The 20,054-nt window shown below is 51.9% G+C and overlaps 1 protein-coding gene across 2 annotated transcripts; it reads left to right on the forward strand.

The window, feature by feature from the left end:
* Positions 1 to 2,677: 2,677 nt before the first annotated feature.
* IFITM10 (interferon induced transmembrane protein 10) lies at positions 2,678 to 19,767 on the forward strand. Of its 2 annotated transcripts, none has more exons than XM_084773851.1 (3): positions 2,678 to 3,312; positions 4,173 to 4,535; positions 19,156 to 19,767. In XM_084773851.1, the coding sequence occupies exons 2-3, from the start codon at positions 4,383 to 4,385 to the stop codon at positions 19,303 to 19,305; spliced, it is 303 nt and encodes a 100-aa protein (XP_084629977.1). In that variant the 5' UTR covers positions 2,678 to 3,312; positions 4,173 to 4,382; the 3' UTR covers positions 19,306 to 19,767. The 2 variants fall into 2 exon arrangements, with proteins under 2 accessions (XP_084629977.1, XP_084629976.1); XM_084773850.1 differs by having other exon boundaries at positions 2,699 to 3,312; positions 4,173 to 4,625.
* The last annotated feature ends 287 nt before the right edge of the window (positions 19,768 to 20,054 follow it).

Below are 20,054 nucleotides of genomic sequence, written 5' to 3' on the forward strand. Positions count from 1 at the left end.
TAGAAGCAGCTTTGTGCTTTTTTAGTCAAGCCATTTGCTAGAGCCCGGTCTGCTGGTTGCTGCTGCTTCTCTGTGAGCATTGGTGTGAGGGTTGGGATTCAGGGGATGAAAGGGGGTGAAGGAGTGCAAGTTCAAATGCAACAGGGGAGGCAACCAGCAGGGTTTTAAGTACGGGGTAGGAGTCACTGAGTCCTTACTGGTAGGTAGGGCAGGGATTCCTTGTGGAATCAGCTCTGGAGTCTTGGAGCCCCTTCCAGACACCAGCAGGTGCAGGATATAGGGAAGTGTGACCTTTGTCACCTTTTGGGGTTGTCCTGGCACCCTTTACCTGCTGCTGGACAGTGGCTGTCATTGTCTCAGTAGGAGGGGCGTTGGGGGGCTATGTCCCAGAACTGAGCCCAGTTAGGCCGCTTCTAGAGAATGTTCACCAAGGGTTGCCAGAAGGCCAGTGAACATGTGCCTAGTGTTCTCTGTCTGAAATCCGAGCAGGGAGTCCCGCAGGGCCTGGCAGAGCTTCTGGAGAGTCGAGTTATCAAAGGCTTTTGCACCAAAGCTGGAGACACGGCTCCTCCCTCCCCTGCGGGCCTGACGCTGAACTTCACTGCCAGGCCTGCATGCTGCTGCTGCTGCTGCTGCTGCTGCTGCTGCTGCAACCACCACCACCCAGGGATGCCCTGGGGAGGACTCTGGGATCTGGCTCAGGGTTCACATCCAATCCCTTCTATCTGAATAACTCTTACATCAGCCTCCAGTTCCTGGAAGAAGCAGGACCCTTGCCACAGGCAGGGGTAAGGAGGCTGGCTGTAAACCTCTGCACCCGAGCTTTCTCAACGTGGGTGTTTCTTCCTTCAAACCCTTGATCTGGGCATCAGCGAGGTAGGACCATATCCAAGGCCAGCCAGCCCCTCCCTCACCAGCTGGAAGTGGAGGGGTTGGGACATAGACTCCGGAGCCCTGGAGCTGACTTTGGAAGAGGACCCTGACTCCTCCTTTACCTAGCCAATAGCCTTGAGCAGACCCCGCCCTGAAGGCCAAAGGACCCTTCTGCTTCCTGAAGTCTGAGGCTCACAGGCCAGATGTCCTAAGGCAGTACCTGACCTAGGTTGTGTGGCATGGGGAGTGCCATGGGCACAGGCAGGTGGAAGTTAGTTTCAGGGTACACAGCCATGTACAGGCTGAGGAGGAACCTTCTTCAGCTCAGACCTTGGCAAGTCTGGTTGTGAGGCTCTTGGGATCCAAAGGAGTGGTGGAATTGGGTGAGGGAGAGCTGGCTTTCTGGCACAATGCATTTGCCCCCAGGTTCATTGGACCAACAAGGCTAGGCTCCATGAAGGAGTGCCCAGAAGAAAGCCAAGAAAATGAGGGAGGGGTCCCTGCCTGCTTGGAAATTAATTCCACCCATGTAAGGATTTTTTTTTTTTTAATCTACATTTAAGACCCACTTCGCACTGAAAATTCCTGACATGCAGAAATAAGCTGTGCCAGGGGTCAGCAGGGGTCGGAGGTGGGGTTTGGGCTGTAAAGGGAGGATCTTGGCACAGGGCAAGGCTTATCCAGGAGACAGGGCCCTGGAGAAGGACTCAGGGTTCAGGAAGCTGAGGCTCCAGGAGAACAGAAAGACAAAAGGGCTCAGGCAGCCCTGGCACACTCTGGAGAGGGTCCCAGAGAAGAGCTAGGGAAGAATGGATCCCGAGAAGGGGGTGAACTTCAGGGGAGGGTGAAAAGGACCTGCTGAAAACTTCCCCTTACACACACACACACACACACACACACACACACACACACACACACACACACACACGGTAGGGGTTCTGAGGGAGGGAGGACTGTTGGGAGTTCTCCATGGTCAAGGAAGCCCTTGGGACTCATCTGGAGCTGGAGATTCAGTTGGTGACTGAGAATGCCAGGAGAGAAGCTGCCGCATGAGGACTGAGCCTTGGAGGACAGTGCTGCTTAGGGCACTGTGGGAACAGAGCAGTGTCAGAGTCCAGGATGGGGGGGGGGGAGGGTGGGGCTGCAGAGAGGCTATGAGCAGGTGCGTAGACAGCTCCAAGGAGACCAGTGTAGGGGTATCAGAGAGGCACCAGAGTCCAGAACTTTGGAGTAGCATGCCTGGCCCTGAGGGCAGAGGGAAGGTTGCTATGCAGGGCCAGGTCAAGTACTTCAAGCCCAGTTTATGATGAACAGGATTAGGGACGAATGAACCAGGCTTTGGTAGGATCAGGGAGACAGGGAACTAGACAGAGTTGAGAGGGGGGATGGGGGGCTCTTAAGATTATTGGTGCATGTTTTTAATCCCAGCACTTGGGAGGCAGAAGCAGGCAGACATGCTATGAGATCGAGGCCAGCCTGGTCTACAGAACGAGTCTAGGACAGCTAAGGTTACACAGAGGAAACCCTGTCTCAAAACACAAAAAAAAACACAAAACAAAATTATTGGTGAAGGTTTGGACTTCATGGGCCCAGGAGCAAAAACCCTGGACATTGACCCTGGGGACTTGGGAGACAGGATTGAACAAGGATGAGTGTTCCGTTGGAGTTTGGTGTGTGCTCATTCAGGTAGAAACTGTGATCTGTAGTCTGGAGGCTCCAAGGGACCAGAGACTCCGAAAGGAAGCCTTGTCTGGACCAGCTCAGACAGGGCATAGCTGGTTGTAAGGATGAAGCATTTCCCTAGGCAGGATAGAAGAAAAGGTGGGTGGGGGCTTACGAGGCTGATAACAGGAAGGGGCCTCGTGGGAAAAGAGGAAGTATTGCCGTGGGGACTGAGAGTGGCAGGTGGGACTCAACAGGGTAATAAGAGATTCGAAGTAAGGGGGTTCTGAAGGCACAGGTCTTGGAGTTAGTAAGGCTCCTGGGAGAAATGCAGGAAGAGGGCAACAGCCCTGGAAACAAGGTGGAGGGCTCAGTCCCGGGACCGAGGATCCGCCAGAGAATGTGAGGAGAGGTGGTCTGTGGATATGGGAGCTAGGCAGTGCAGCTCATGGGTTACGGGTGTCCCAGTGTCTCACAGCCCGCGACTCCCCGGGGTCCTGGCTTCCGGGCTAGCGGGCCCCCTCCCTCCCTAGGGAAGAGGCGGAGGTGTCTGCGACGCCGCCGTGAGTCAGGCTCTGGCTGCAGCCACGGCCGGCCTGGCGCTGCGGAGCGCGCGCGGGCAGCGGGGGTGGCAGCGGCGCCAGCACCGCTTGCTCCCCGCCCCCAAGGTTGGGCCACTGGGACGCGATCAGCGGACAGACAGCGGCCCGGGACAGCAGAAGGACGCACGCTCCGAGGCGCAGGGGTCTGGCCCGCTCGCCGAAGAGTCACCAGTAGGTGAGCGGTCCTGGTGGCTGTTGCAGGCCAGGGTCAGACCAGGGGCCACACAGCCCCCTGCTATCTCCTTACGGGCGCCGGGCGCGCCCAGTGGCGCAGGGCAACAGCGCCAAGCTGTCTCTTGGAAGTGTCCATTTCGCAGAGTGTCATTGTGGGTCTGTTGGTGGCACGGGGGGCGGGGAGAGGAAGGAGGGAGGTGAGTGGGTCCGTGTGACAGTGTGCGCCCTTAGGGACCCTAGTGCCTCTTTCTGCCGGGTTTGAGAGGCGATGAGCGCGAGTTTGTAGCACCGCACCTGCGCGGATCCTCCGGAGATGTGTCTGAGACTGTGGGGCAGTGTGTGTAGCACTGTGCATCTGGGTGGGCAGTTGTTTACCTGGCGCTTCCCGGAGAGCGGGTGTGCTGGGAGTGGAGAGATCGGCGGGTGGAGTGTATGGTGCGTCTTGGTGTGTATGTGCTTCAGCGAGTGCTGTTCATTCTGCCAGTCAGTGACTAGAGCAGTGTCACTGTAGGTCTGAATGCCCTGAGAGAGTGGAGATGCAGGGGCGCTTTGCTTATCGCAACAGGGTGTCAGTTAGGGCGCTAAGGATGTGCTGTTGTGTGTGTCAGTAGGCACAGATGGCAAAGGAATGAAAAGCCCCGATGTGCTTGCCAAGGCTACTGCGAATGGCTTTGGTATTGGCTGTGGCTGGCTGGGTGGGGGAGGCAGGTGGCAGGCAGGCTGGCAGCTGGCAACTTCGCAGGGATTTCCATCTCCCCGAAGGCCATTTATGGGGCTGCAGGGGAGATGCTGCAAGGCTCCAGGGTGGGTGCTACTGGGCGCTCAGGACCCAGCTACTCCTCACTCTGTCCCTCCCTCCAGGCCCAGGGCCCCAGTCAGTGCCCAGCCCTGCTGGGAGCCCCGGCCATCACCACGGACGGCACCCAGGAAGCCCGAGTTCCCCTGGACGGGGCCTTCTGGATTCCCAGGCCGCCAGCAGGTTCACCCAAGGGCTGCTTCGCCTGTGTGTCCAAGCCTCCTGCCCTGCAGGCTGCAGCGGCCCCAGGTCCCGAGCCCTCAGCCTCGCCCCCCATGGCACCCACTCTGTTTCCCATGGAATCTAAAAGCAGCAAGACCGACAGCGTTCGGGCATCGGGCGTCCCCCAGGCCTGCAAGCATTTAGCTGAGAAGAAGACCATGACCAACCCCACCACAGTCATCGAGGTCTACCCGGACACCACAGAGGTGAACGACTACTATCTGTGGTCCATCTTCAACTTCGTTTACCTCAACTTCTGCTGCCTGGGCTTCATTGCTCTGGCCTACTCCCTCAAAGTGAGCCTGGGCAGGGGGCGGGCAGGGTGAAGGGGGCTAGCAGGATGGAATGTCACTTAGTGAAGCCCCCAGGGCCAGAGAGCATGAGCAATCCCAGCCAGATCTGAACGGATTCAAAGAGGTAAGGCTGTTGGCTAGGCTTGGGCTGGCAGCAAAGGGCAATACCTTCCCCTTTCCCGAACTGAGAAAGCTTGCCCCAGTTTGGGGAGTGGGGTAGGGTTGTCTGCTCTGTACAGCTAGCCCAATTAACTCATCATCGGGAGCGTGCATTCAGAGCTCAAGGTTCTCTCTTGTCAAGGGGACAATGTGGGAGTCAGTGTGGCCAGTAGCCACACGTAGCTAAACGGGATGGAGACTGCATGGGGCCAGTGAAATCCTGTGCCTATAGAAAGTAGAGGCGTGGTCTCGGGGTCCTCGGGAACCTCTTCTGTTGGCCTCTCTCTGAGGGCTGTGTTGCCAGGCACTCAAGCCCACCTGGCCAGGTGTGCGGTGGAAAGCCAAAGCCTGATGACCATATTGGCTCAGGGGAAAAGCTGGAAAACCAATCTGATACCACCCATTCTAAACCCATGGTGGCTACAACTTCCGGGACTAGCTCCCCTTTGTCCTGGGGGTTGGTGGCTGGGAACAGAGCAGGACAGCAAGCCTTTGGGACCCCCTCATCCACTCCTACTCCTATCCCTTCTTGTGACAAAGTGAAAGAAATAAACACAGCTATGGGGCAGGGGGAAGCTGTGGCGATGGCTTCAGAGTTGTCTCAGCCCCTGTGTCCCAGGTAAAGACTGAGCATCCTTGGACCGCTGGAGCTCCACCAGCGGGGTGCGGGAATGGTGCCTGGGTGCCCTCCTCCCACCCTGCATCTCCGGAAGGAAGGCCTTGGCTCACAATTACACAGATCATCACTTCCTGAGCCCAGACTTGAATGGCCCAAGCCAGATGCAGTCCAGAGATTGCAGCTGCCCAGCAAGGAGGGGTGCCAGGGGCTGGGAGAGCAGCAGGGTGCTGCAGGGATTTAAAAGTAAGGATAAAACTGACCTGGGAGGAAGGATGCCCAGGCAGCTCAGCCCATGATTCACCTGCAGACATGAGCCCCATCTTGCCCTGGATCACATGCCTGGCCACCAGGCTCTCTCCTCCTCTTCCTGACTCATGCTCAACATATCACACCATTGTCATGCCTTCATCTCCAAGCTTGAGTCCCTCACCTTGCGCTGTAACACGTGGGAGTTGTGTACACGAGTGGGTATGTCTGTGAGAGCATGGGATTGCATGTGTATACACATGTGCTCACATGTGCGTAATTTGCCATGTGTACAGAAGGTATGAGTGAGTGCATTTGAGTGTGTTGCATGGGTGGGTATGTTTATATAGAGTGTGGATACTTGAGTGTATGTCTGAGCATTACTGTATGCATGTAATCATGTGCACACACATGTGCATGTGTGTGAGCAAATGCCTATGTGAGTGCAATTCTGTGTGAGTGTAGATGAATGTATATAGAAATGTATGTCCAATTGCATGTGAGAGGTGCCAGCATACCTACAAGCCTACATCCATTTAGGTGTGTATTATGGGTGGACACATGTTTGAGTATAGTGTGTGCATGCAAATATTAGTGAATCGTTATGTGTTTGCATATAAGTGTACCACAGGTATATGTGTGCATGACTGTTTGGCCTGAGAGGCAACATGAGAAGGAGACATAGGGGCCTGGGATGTCCTAAGGCCAACTCAGCTCTGCTCTCTGGGGCAGTGCCAGGTAGAGGACACCATTGCCAGGTTGCTAGTGGAACACAGCCTCCCTTTGGTGCCCTCTTTGCCTGCACTGTCTACAGCCTGAGGGTTTGAGCATGGCTGCCTGGGCTCTGGTCCGGGAGCTGTTCCCTCCTCCCCTGGCTCAGGCTGTCTCTGGCTGACTGGGCAGGGTAGCCCATCTGGTGTGGGTTGTAGGTAGGTCAGGCATTTCTGGATGGATATGAGTTTGTACTGAGATGTGAGGTTGACACTTTGGAGAGGAGAAGTCCAGTCAGTCTCATCTCTCTCTCTCTCTCTCTCTCTCTCTCTCTCTCTCTCTCTCTCTCTCTCTCTCTCTCTCTCTCTCTCTCTCTCTGCCCTTGTTTTGCTCCCTGAGGTCTTCCCTGGGAACAGTGGACAGACCTTGGGACTTCTTGGAAGGATGTGCAGGGTCAGCATAGACCAGGCTAACTCTGACCTGATGCCTGGAAATCAGTCCACCTGTGCATCTGGCTGCTGCCTCCTGACCAGCCGCACCTGCCACTCATGCAGCCTATCACACACCATGTCCAAGGACAGTAGGTGGAACGGGTCAGGAGGACTTGGCTGGTTTTCCAGCCATCTTTCCTTCCTGAGCCCTTGCCTTATCTGTTGACAAACAATGCCGTTTAAGCTGTCATGTGACCAGGTGGGGTTGGTGGGCTGGTGTGAGATGGTGGCATTCTTGTCTGCCCTGTCTGTCCATTTCCCATCAGGCCACCATCCATTCCTCGAACCACATGGATCGGGTCAGCTCCATGCAGCTCTGTCTCTAGGAAAGACCATGATCCAGAAGATCAAGCCTCCACGCAGCTTCCACACACTGCCTCATAAACACACCAGCCCATTGCTAGCTGCACAGGACCAAGGGTTCCAATTTGAGCATTCAAGTCACTTCATGGCCCCTTGCCACCATTTCCTGGGGGAAATACTGAGCTGTGTGCACACACCAGCCCACAGTTATCCTCTCTCTTGTTTGAAACCTGTGTCTCTACTACGGAGCCTCTAAAACCTTCCTTCCCTGGTCACGTCTGCCTGCCCAGCGCACAGGACCACACTTCCAATGTCCAAACATGGTTACCATCATGGGGGAGGTCTAAGTATATTATTTGTCTGGACAGAGGATATTACCAAAGGAGATATATAGCCCACTGTCTCATAAAAGGAAAACATCTCACTGAGCCTGGGGCCAAGTAAGGTTCAGGACAAGGACTTCTGGGAGGAGGAAGAATTTCCTATGGGCCTTGAAGGATAGGTGAGGGCAAAGTTTCACCTGGAGAAAGGAGCAGACACCAAACTTGGACATCCTCTGTGGGAGCAGAGTGTGAAGGTCAGGGGAGGGAGTGAGATGCAGCCAGGGTGTGGCAGCTGCTTGATGTGAGCTTAGGAGGCTCAGAGGACAGGGCAGGAAAGCCTGAAAGAACAGGTTAGGAGGGTAGGTTCTGGTTGGGTTTTGTGTGTATGCATCTGCCCGTTTCATCCGTCCTCGGTATCAGTGTTACCTACCAGCTCATCTATTCACCTACCCATCAATCCTCCCACCCATCCAGCTACCCATTCAACCACACCCAGCTACTTTTTTACTCATCCACCCATCTACTCCTCCATCCGTCTACTCATCTATCCATGTATCTGCTAAATCAGGCATTCACCTCCCGCTTATCCATCCTCACCCATCTACCCATCCATCTATCTACACCATACCCATCCATGTATGCATTCATCTACCCATGTCCCATCCATCGATCCACATGACACGTATACACACCCAGCTACTCATTTACCTGTTTACCTGACCATCTGCCCACCCGCCTATCCACACCACAACCATCACTGTATCCACTCATGTACCATCTATCTGCCTACGCATCCGTCATTCACCTGACCATCTACCCACCCACCCTTCTGCCCATCCACACACTCATCCATCCACCCATACACCCTTTAACCCATCCATTGGCCCAGCCATCACTCACCTACCATCCTTCTAGCCACACCACGCCCATCCTCCTACCCACTCATCTGCATATCTGCTCACTCTACTATTCATACACCCACCCCTTTACACAGTCACAACCCATTCTCCCACCTTTCCATACACTCACCCACCCATCACCCACTCACCCATCCACATATGCAGCCATGTTGCCATCCACTCACTCTCATATAGTAGAATGACATTTCAGGCGACAAACAGGTCACACACACACGAGACTTCATCACCTGCTGGTGTCATAGATGATTTGTGTAATACTCTGTGATGTTAACAGATGATGAGGCCATCTGGAGTTTCTCCGATACCCCTCATTATGTGACGCATGGCTATGTCAACCCACCCTCCACACTGTTCACTACATCCAGACAGCACCAACCTTCCCCCGCCTGTTGACACACAATCGTTGTACTTCTGACTCTTCTACTGTCCCATTCCATCCTTACTAACCTTGACACCGATCCATCAAACTATTTCTCTAATGTCATTTTCTCATCACACCCCCAGTTCACCACCAGCCCAGCCAGTATACTCACTGCCTTCTATCTAGTCACGCCTTGCCACATTCTTCCTCCTCTCCACCATTCCTCCACACCAAGCAGCCATGCATGCGTTTTGTCACTCAACTTCATCCATTTGCATTCTTTCCTTCTCAATCCATCCATCCTTCTAGCTTGCTTTCTACTTTCCCCATGTATCCATTTGTCCACATTAATCTCTCTCCTCTTTTGTAGTTGCCCCTTCAACTGCACAGGCTGAATTCATCATGCATCATCCATCCACCAACCCACCCATCCACCCATCCACCCATCCACCCATCCACCCATCCATCCATCCATCCATATCTCTGCATCATCCACCCATGCATCCTCACTGTGTCTATGAATTTCATTTATTTACTCGCCTACTTACACACCCTCCCTATGTTTTCATGAATGTAACCTCATCCATTTCCACACAGCACAGCCATGCTTTCCTTCCTAACCAGCCTTCCTCCTCATCTCTCTTGCTTCTTCCACTCACCCTTGGGTGCCGTCCATCAATATACCAAGCACTCCTCTCTTCTCAGCATGTCCATTCACAAGCACGTTCATCTTCTGACGCTCTGCTGATCTTTCTCTTCCTCTCTTCTTCTGGCTCTTCCCTTCTTCCCATCCCTAGTGATCTCCAGCCAGCCACTACTGTCAATTCACCCCTTTCCCTCTCTCTCATCCTCCTCCCTCCCTCCCTCCCTCCCTTCCTCTCTCCCTCCCTCCCTCCCTCCCTCCATTCTCTGTGCACAGCCACACACCCACGTGCTCATGGTTCTGAGCATACCAATACTATCTACCTGTGAGACCCTTCTTTTTTTGTTGTTTTGTTTTTGTTTTTGTTTTTTTCGAGACAGGGTTTCTCTGTGTAGCCTTGGCTGTCCTGGACTCACTTTGTAGACCAGGCTGGCCTCGAACTCACATTGATCCACCTGCCTCTGCCTCCCGAGTGCTGGGATCAAAGGTGTGCGCCACCACGCCCATCGAGACCCTTCTTATGTGAGTAACTACACCCATGCTCCATTCTCTTCCTGGAGCTTCTCTACCCACCCTCACCAAAGTGTGGCTGAGAGACATCGCTGTTTGTGATATGTCAGGATAACAACTCACTCAAAGTGTTTCTTCCAAAGATTGTTCCATCCACCCATCCTCTCCTCATTCCAACCTTCATAACCTCTACTTCCTTCCCTGTGTAGAATTTGGCATCCATCCATTAATATACAATCCCATCAACCTCAAACATCTGTCTCTCTTCAGCGTTCTGTCTACCCAAATTTCTTCTCTCCTATTTCTTTCTTTCTTTCTTTCTTTTTTTAAAGACAGGATTTCTTTGTGTAGTCTTGGCTATCCTGGACTCACTTTGTAGACCAGGCTGGCCTTGAACTCACATAGATCCGCCTGGCTCTGCCTCCCGAGTGCTGGGATTAAAGGCGTGCGCCACCATACCCGGCTCTCCTATTTCTTTTTGCCCCTCTCTTGTCCCTCAGCTTCTTCCCTGTCTGCCTGTCTCATCCAATAATATTTTTGATCCATATGTGGCTGTGAACATACTTGCACACTCTTACTTTCCACTCTGCCTAACTTCACACCTCATATTTCAGCCATGAGCTCATGTGGCATCTCCCGTGTTCCTTCGTTGCTCCACACTCTCTTATTTTTAGAGACTGACACACCTTAGATAAACCAGAAATGGTGGTGCATTTCTGAAATCCTAACATTTAGGAGCCAGAGGCAGCAGGATTTAGAGTTCAAGGCCAGCCTCAGTTAAGTAGCAAGACCTTGGTGGATTTGTTTGGTTTTGTTGTTGTTTTGTTTGGTGTGTGTGTGTGTGTGTATGTGTGTGTGTGTGTGTTTTGAGACAGGTTTTCTCTGTGTAGCCCTGGCTGTCCTGGACATTCTTTGTAGACCAGGCTAGCCTTGAACTCACAGAGACCAACCTGCTTCTGCCTCCCAGAGTTCTGCAATTACAGGTATGTGCCACTGTGCCCACCTAAGACCGTGTTTTTTAAAAAGAGGAAAGAGAAAGTGAAGGAAGAAAAAGAAAAAAAAAGAAAAATCCCACAAGCTTCAACCCAAATTCTACTAATGGTTCATCCAATAATCTACCTGCTTGCCTTCCCCCTTTTCCTTGCTTTGTCTTTCATCAAAGTATTCTTCCATTCTCCCTCCTCGAACTGTTATCTGCCACTCCACACAGACCATCTGCCTCTCCTATTGTCGGGCCATCCACACACATACCATGTACGTTCTTCCCTCTCTTGCCTCCCCCTCCCCCTCTTCTCCATGGACTTGCCCCATGTCCACATGTTTATTAACCTTCATTTCTGAGTCTGTGTTGGGTGTGGGTATTCATGTTCATGTATGGGATGTGTGTGCATATATTTGTATGCATGTCAATCCACATGTGTGTAAGCAAGCATGAATGTAGAGGTCAGAAGTCAACCTCAAGTGTCATTCTTCAGGATCCATTCACTTTTATATAAAAAAAAATTACACACTTTGGTGTATGCGTGGACACACACTCATTACCATGCATTGTGTGGAGCTCAGAGGATGACCTGCAGGAGTTTATTCCCACCCTTCATCATGTGGATCCCAGGGACTGAATTTAGGTTGTTCAGCTTGGTAGTAGGTGCCTTTATTTACTGAGCCATCTCCTCAGAACCCTACTTTGTCTTTTAGGATAAGGACTCACTGGGACCAGGGGTTCACCAGTTAAGTTAGACTGGCTAACCATCAAAAACTCCAGAAGTCTGCATGTCTCTGCCTCCTCAGTGCTGAGATTATAGACACGTGTGCTGCTATGCCTGAATTTTGAAAAAATATATTTTTAGATTTATTGATTTTGTTTTATGCACATGCATAAACCATGTTTATGTCTGGTACCCAAGGAGGTCAGAAAGAGGCTGTTAGGTACCCTGGAACTGGAGTTACAGATGCTTGCAAACCACCCTTTAGGTGCTGGGAACTGGACCTGGGTCCTCTGCAAGAATAGTAAGTGCTCTGAGTCACTCCTCCAGCCCCTCCCTGCTTTTTTGTTGTTGATGTTAAACGCAAGCTCCTCAGATCAAATGCAGGGTCTTCATGATTGCTTGGCAAGTAGTTTACATGAACTGAGCCATCTCCCCAGTCCCTGTCTTACTTTACCTTGAAGCTTATGTCTTCCCTCCTCTTTCTCGTCTTCTTTTTTGCCCTCTCCTATGATGTCACCATTATGGCCACTCATATGGCCCAACATGCAGTCATTGATTCGTCACAACGCCCCAGTATTTTCCCACTATGCCTCTCACTTCACATGTAGCAAGTAACTGCCCACTGTATGATGAGGGGCTGGCCACACAGTCCCTCCTCTTAGGAGCCTTCCCTCTGACAGGGAACCCAGACCATCACTAAACTCACATATATGTCGGTGGTAGTGTGAGCTGTGAAGACTGAAGAGAGTGGCTGGGATTGCTGTTTCATACAAGATGGACTCAGACAGAAGTCCATGTTGGTACACTGAGTGTACGTGCAGAGTGGTCCAGGCCATAGATGTATGTGTCTGAGGAAGTGAGTATCACAAGATGGGGGCAGGCCTTGCAGAAGCCCAGGGACAAAGTTCAGTAACCTGTGTGGCTAAAACAGGAGAGGGGACCAGATATGCTTGAGCCAAAGCCTTGTTATTTCCATGAGGGTTTTGCCATCTTCTGTAAGTGGGTCCACGTGATGAAGCTTCCATGTGGGGACAGACTGAGGATGCAGAGAGATGAAGCTAGGAACCCAAATAGGAGGGGCTTCCCAGTGATACTGGCCGCCCAGGGAGTTGTGTATGGAAGGCTGCCCCCTAGTCATTCCTTTGGAATACACAGGGGATTGTTTCTACAAACAACCAAGTCCTTACTTAAAACAGCCCAGTGTTTGTTTGGGTTCCACACACATACTCACATGATCTCAACACCATCTCTAGATGACATATGACCTTATTTAAAGGAAGAGCAATTGTCCTACTATATTGTACCACTCAGAGAAGAAAGCCCTGGAAAAGGCCGCACGTGCTTGGCACAGAGTCTACTTTGTCTCAGATATATTTAGGTCTGAAGCTCAGTTGAATCCGTTAACACGGGGTTCCCAGGCCTGAGACCTGGACATATTCTGAAGGAAGGGTCAACAGGCTGTCCTGACGGAGGTTCAGGGTGAGAGAAACTAGAGAGGGCTGGAGATGCTCGCAAGGACTTTTCTCACCCAGTCAGTCTGAAATATACAGGCACCATTCACACAGGCGAGAGGCATCATGGGAGGAGCAGCCTTCATCTCCACTGTGAGTCTGCCAGTTCAGCCCTTGAGCTCCCACCATTCATGTCCCAATAACTCATCTACCTGGCGGCTCTTTTTCTCCTGGTTCTCTTCAAAAACGTTGGCCACACCTACATCTACTCACTCATTTAATTCCCTTTTCTGGTCACTGGGCACATATTGTCCTTTCTTCTCCCTTCCTCTGCTCCCTGTTCACCCATGAGTCTACGCCGCTGCTCTCTTCCACCCTGCTACTCACTGTCGACCTCACCTTTGTCTCTCCTCTGAGCCACCCACTTACCTTAAGCAAGACAAGAACCATAAACCATCCAGTGATGGTGGGGCTCTTAGTATATTCCAGGCAAGGCGCCAATCTCCCATGATTAAATTGAATATTTTAATTAATGGTAACAAAACCTTGTGGAGTAAGTGCCATTGGGGAAAAAAACTGGGAAATTAGATGCGGTGCATCAAGGCATTGCCTGGAGATCACCGTTGGGGTGTCATAAGACTCAGGGCCTTCTCAGACCCTCTCTGTCTATCCATCCTTTGTCTCCCTTCCCTGAATGTTCTTTCTCTTCCCTTCCTTCCCTTCCCTTCTCTTCCCTTCCCTTCCCTTCCCTTCCCTTCCCTTCCCTTCCCTTCCCTTCCCTTCTCTTCTCTCTTTTTCTCCTCCTCTTCCTCCTTTCTCCTGCCCTCTCTCCCCTTCTCTTAGCCCAAGCTGGCCTCAACCCCACTATGCAGCCAAGGATAACCTTGAACCCTTGCCCCCCCTGCCTCTACCTCCTAAGCGCTGACTTTGCAGGTGTGTATCGCCACACTCACTGGTTCATTTGTGGTGCTGGGGATCCAACCTAGGGCTGTATGCATGCTGAAGCATTCCACCAACTGCCTACTTTCCTGTACTTCCCTCCCTCCTAGGCTGCTCCATCCTTCTATCCAAATGAGCCTACTCTTTTCTGTCTTGTCTATCCTACCTGCCCACCCCACCACTGGACCTGTGTGTCCATGTGCCCTCCAGCCTCTTTCCCTCCTCTTCTCCACCCCTTTGACTGTCCCTCTGGCTAGCCACCATGTCACTTCTCTTTCCCATCCTTTATGTGCCCATGCCTGCTGGGTCACCCACACCCCAGTCTGAGTCAGCTGCTTTGGTTTGCACGTGTGAAGAGTTCCCACATGGTGTGACTTCCCCACAGTCCTGCTGACTTGGACTTTACAAGGCCTCAGCATAGCCAGGCCTCGGTCATTTCGGTCAGGTCTGCCCTCTTCTGGGCTATAGGTTACTTACATATAATCTGTGAGTCTGCACATGGTGGAAGGGTTAAAAGCCTCTTGGGTCCTCTTCCAGATGACAGCTGCCTCATCCTCAAAGGTCCCACTTCCTACCATGTCTGGGGGTCAGAACCTTCATTGTCTAAATTGGTGGAGTGCGTACCCACTGCACTTCCTGACCATTTGGTCACCATCAGCCTCCCTTTCCTTTCCCCTTTCCTGCTCCTTCAGCACCAGAGGCTGAGCTCGCACCCGCTGGTTGCTGACCCAGGACCTGTCCTTCCTTCCTTCCCTTTATGGATTCATCTGTCAGACCACAACCGTTCACCAAGAGGTCACCCATTGATTGCCCCACTCACCTGCCCATCTCGTCTAACGTCCTTTTCTTCTTCCCGCACCTGGCTTGGACCAACTTCACCCAACTTCCCACCAGTCTCTCCGCTTCCTTCCTTCCATTCTTTGTTTCCATAGCAGACATCATCTGTCACTCCTTGGGCCCCACTGAGCACTGTGTGTCTTCTCTGCTCTGGTCACGTCTCCAGTGTTCTGCTTCTGCCTTGCCCACCCTCCCTGTTCCTTTTAGCTTTCCTGTTGCTCCTCTGTCCGCTCTTCCAAGCCCTCTTACTGCTCACATGTGATTTCCTGGTCTTTGAATCTGGGTTCCTCATCTTTGTGGACCCAGCTCCCTCAGGGCCCCATGTGCCCTCATAGAACCACCCACACATGGGGTGATGCCCTTCACATGTTCATCTCTACCCTCCACAACTCCAGCATGGGCAGCATTGCTGTTCTCGGTGTCTAGCCATAAGTCTAGAAAACAGCTTTTACTAGTTCTGGGGCCCACACTGCGAAGATCTTTGGCCTGTGCCTCCCAGTTTTCCTTCTGTAACTGCCTTTCAGTTGATTCTCAAGCCCCCTTGTGTCATTGGCCTTCCCACTGAACTCAGCGTTGTCAGTGCTGCCTTTAGCACAGATCCAGAAATCCATCTGCCAGTCAACTTGCATGGCCACAGGTCTTGTCCATGTTAATAGGGCCATGTCCTCAGTTGATGAATTAGCCTCCCCTCTCCAGGCCAGACTCTTGTCTCCTCTCTGTCTGATCTTAATCCTCAGCAAACAGCTCTGTTAGAGTCTGTCCAGCCAGCCTTCCTTTTCTTCTTCTGGCTCTGTGTCTTCCTGTGAAGCCTTGACAAAGCCCCACCACCTTCTTGACAGCTTCCCTTGTTCCCCACCTATCTGTGCTCTGCCCACCAATAGCAGGCACTGGCTGGCCTTGGCCATCCCCTCATGGAGCTCTGTTCCCCCCTAAACCTAATGTGCCTCCCTCCAGGAGCAAAGCCCCATCAGGACCAAACTTGTCATGATCTGAAGACAAACATCCAATCAATGAAGTCTTTCTGGTATATCTGCTGAGATTGGTTCTCCAGGGACACCATCGACCTCTTGCATGTTCAGCTATCCTTTAAGCTCCTTAGCCCACTTACCTGCCTTGCTTGCCCCGGGTCTTCGTCTGCTCTGTGAGCCACAAGGACAGGGGCTTTGTTTTGTTCCTTGTTGAACGCCAGGGCACAGCTGGGCTCTGCATAGCTGCTGTTACACACCTAGGATGCCTGACTGACTGGCTGATTGATTGATGGGTTTATGAATCTGTACCTAATTCCCATTCATTACTCAATGGTATATTCTTTCAATCTCCTTCCTCTTACTACCTTCACCCATCCCACATGCAATCCTAAATCTGCTCATCCACCTATTCCCCCCATCTAGCATACATATCAGGAATCCATCCCAAAGATACAAAATGTACTACTATACCCTGCATTCCAGTTCAACCACCTTCATAATCCCATCTGCTCACCTCCCATCCAGCACTCTTCTAACTATGTGTCCATCCTAACGACATAAGAGACATTACATACCCCACGTACCTGTCCAGCCATCCAACGCACCCTACACATCCAACATTTTTGTTGTCTCCTCACACCAGCTTCTCCACTCACCCAGAGCACACTCACATACTAAGTCATCAGGCTGCCTTCCCCCACAACAAGCATCCACTCATATCTTTGTCTATCCTCCTGTTAGTTCCACTTGACATGTTCTTCTGTAGCCGGGTGTGGTGGCGCACACCTTTAATCCCAGCACTCGGGAGGTAGAGCAGATGGATCTCTGTGAGTTCGAGGCCAGCCTGGTCTACAAAGCGAGTCTAGGACAGCCAAGGCTACACAGAGAAACCTTGTCTCGAAAAACCAAAACAAAAAACAAAAAACAAACAAACAAACAAAAAACAAACAAAAAGACATGTTCTGTGTATCTATCCCTTTCATTCAGCATATGACAAAATTCACCTACCTGTCTCTCTTGTCCATCTAACACATGTCAACATAGCAGTGGCCCCACTTGTCCTAAATACTTGTCAACACACACACACACACACACACACACACACACACACACACACACACACTTCACTTGCCCATCCATACTGTTCACTTGATAGTCACTTCTGTATTTATAGCTACCTTCTAGCCTTAAGAATTGTAAATATATATATATATATATATATATATATATATTTACAAAAAAATAAAATAAAATAAAGAACAAGGGTGAGCTAAGGCTCTTCTGCATACTCCCTGCTAGTCAGCATTGTTCTAGAATCATCTTTGTTTTTCTCAGGGGAGCCTACAGCCAAGATGCTGTGCCAGAAACACGAAGCTAATCTTGAGGCCTTTCCCAACACCGTGAGGTGGGCTTTTCACTATCTCCACACCACAGGCAAGCATTGGGAGCAGCAACAGGACCCACTGACTGTGTGAGGTTACCACAGAGAGGCAAAACTCAAGCCCAGAGTTTCTCTAGCACATCTGCAGCCTGGAGGAGGGGGCGTAAGAGAGGAAGTAGAGCTGGTTTGTTAAAGAGAAGACTTGGCTAATGATCACAGTGGGATAGTTTAACTAGTTATAGGACCTTACTTGCTAGAGATCCACGTTGTGTACATAGCAGCAAGCATCAGTCAGAGGAAGGAGTTTGCATTACAGTTGAAAATCAAGTAGGCTAACACTAAATCTAAGGGAAGATAGAATTTAATTTTCTGGAGAAAAATATAAAACGTCATCAAATACTTCACTCAAATTGTGGGAGCTAAGTAAATTAGGGACACACCTCCTTCTTGGTGACAGAGATGCTGGTTCTCTGCCGTTTCACAAGAGGTCAGAGCCTCACCTCCACCTTTGCTTTCCTGACTCCTCAGCCCTTATTCCCGTGTATGCTCTTCATCCACTTCACATAGTCCAATCCTCCGTCCGAGTCCATCTCTGTCCTTTACTGGGTCCCTTTCCTTCCTTTCCTTCCACCCATCCCTGTCCTTTGTCCTCCCTGATCCCTCTGCCCACTGCGTGTACCCATCCACACCTCCTCCTCCTCCTCTCTCCTTGTTCCTGCCTTACCATTCACTCCTTCCTCCTCAGGACAGCCCCTCCTCCCAGCAGGCTTCCGTTGTCCTCTGTGTAGTGGTGCTCCCACCCCGTTCCCACCCACCCACCCTCCCTCCCTCCCTCCGGCCACACTTCCTCCTTAGGTACCCACTTCCCTAACTCTGGCATTAGCCAGTCCAAATGTCTTTCTGTCGACCTTCCCAGTCCGTGAGTATAGCAATTGCCATCCGCCCTGCGCTCACCGCATACCCACATCTCTAGGCTCTGATTTCAGCTTGCATCACGTTCGGCTGGCACGCACAGGGGACTGTCCTAAGGCAAGCCTGCCCTGACCAGGGAGTCTCTTAGAAATGCCCAATCTCCTGAGGATGTCTTGTCCACTCAGCATTCTGGTTAAGGTCCAGATAGGCAGAACCGCTTACAACACACTGGGCACAGCTGTCATCATATCCCACACCCTCCGCCCCTGGTGTCGTCATCCTGTTCACCATGCAGCCACTGTCTCCAGGGTCACCTTCCTCTTTTACACTAGATCACGCCAGGCTTCTTTGAGCCGTGTTTCAAAAATAAAACAGAAATTCCTGAGCATCTTTCTCAGGGTACCCGCGTTCCTTGCTCCCCATTTTCTTCTCTGATTAAGCACTTTTTACTTGACACACTGTGAAAGACAAGTTTCTCAATGACTATGCTCCTCACACTGAGGGCAGCTGTTTGCAAGACAGAGGTCCTGAAACTACTTGACTTTCACACGCTTGCTTTCCACCACCCCAACCTCCCTCCTCTACCGTCCTCTCTCTGCCTTCACTGATGACCTCTGTCCCCCTTTTCTGCTAGCCTCCCTATCCCCTACTTTACTCATCTCCCTTCCTGTAGTCCCCCCTTCCTCTGTTGTTCTTTATCCTCCTCCATCTGCTGACCTCTGTCCTGCCTTCTCTCCTGATTTCTTCCTCATTGATGACCTCTGCCCCTATTTCTCTGCTAATCTTCCTCCTCCCTCTGCTGGCCTCTGTCCTACTGCCTCTCCTAAATTCTACATCTCTTCCTCCCCTGCTGACCTCCCTGCTCCCTCCTCTGATGACCTCCCTGTTGACCTCTCTGCTCCCTCCTCTGCTGACTTCCTCCTCCTGCTTCCTCTGACATCTCCCTCTTGCCTTTCCCCCTCCTGCACTGATCTATCTCTTTCTTTCACTGATGGCCTCCACTCTTCTGCCTCCTCTGACCTCTACTTCTCTTCCTCCATCGTCTGCCTCCAGGTTAGGGACAAGAAGCTCCTGAATGACCTGAATGGGGCCGTGGAGGATGCCAAGACAGCACGACTGTTTAACATCACCAGTTCTGCACTGGCAGCCTCCTGCATCATCCTCATCTTCATTTTCCTGCGGTACCCGCTCACTGACTACTGAGCCCAGCAGGAAGCAGTCTTGGAGACATAGCACTGACACTGATGGCCACTGAGATTCAGGATGCTGAATGAGAATGTGGGGGCAGAATGGGCTTCCACCAAGGCCCAGAGCCATGCATGGCAGCAAGGCCACCAGAAGCTGAGTGCCCGACGGCGTGGAGCACTCTTCCCAGCCACCCTACCTGCCGCCTGCCCCTGTCCTGATGGCACCGGGTCTCTGGGCTTCCTCCCACAATGCTCCTGGTTGCCAGTGGCTGCCCTCCCTGACCCATGCACCCTGCCCAGGCTCCTGGACCCCTCAGACCTGACACCCAGCAAGAAGGGCTTACATGGGAGCTCCCGGGATGGGGGCTACCAGCACCTGGGGTTCCCTTACTCGTGATCCCCAACTTCCTCCAAGCTGTGACCCCCTGCTCCAAGCTCTTGTATCTGTGAACTTTCATTAAAACGTGTGCCCAGCTCAGCTTCATCTTCTGTCCGTGTTCCTAGCAGGGCCTAGGTGTCACCTGGAGGTTTGGGGTGCTGCTTTGCAGTCTATGCCTAGGGCCTGCACACACCTAATTCTATAGGAGGCTTGCTCAGAAACAAAGTGGTCTTGTGATTGCCAGCTGTGTAAGATGGTGAAGTGAGGGGTGGTAGGTAGAAGGGCTCCACACAGGGTTCACAGAGTCAGGCAGCCTGTGTGGCGCCGGTGGGGGAGTGGGGGGGAGGGATGATGGTTGTAGTCTCTAGGAGAAGTGGTGGTGGGAC

The sequence above is a fragment of the Acomys minous genome, assembly GCF_964271855.1.
Source record: "Acomys minous genome assembly, chromosome: 2".
Classification (NCBI taxonomy): Eukaryota; Metazoa; Chordata; class Mammalia; order Rodentia; family Muridae; genus Acomys; species Acomys minous.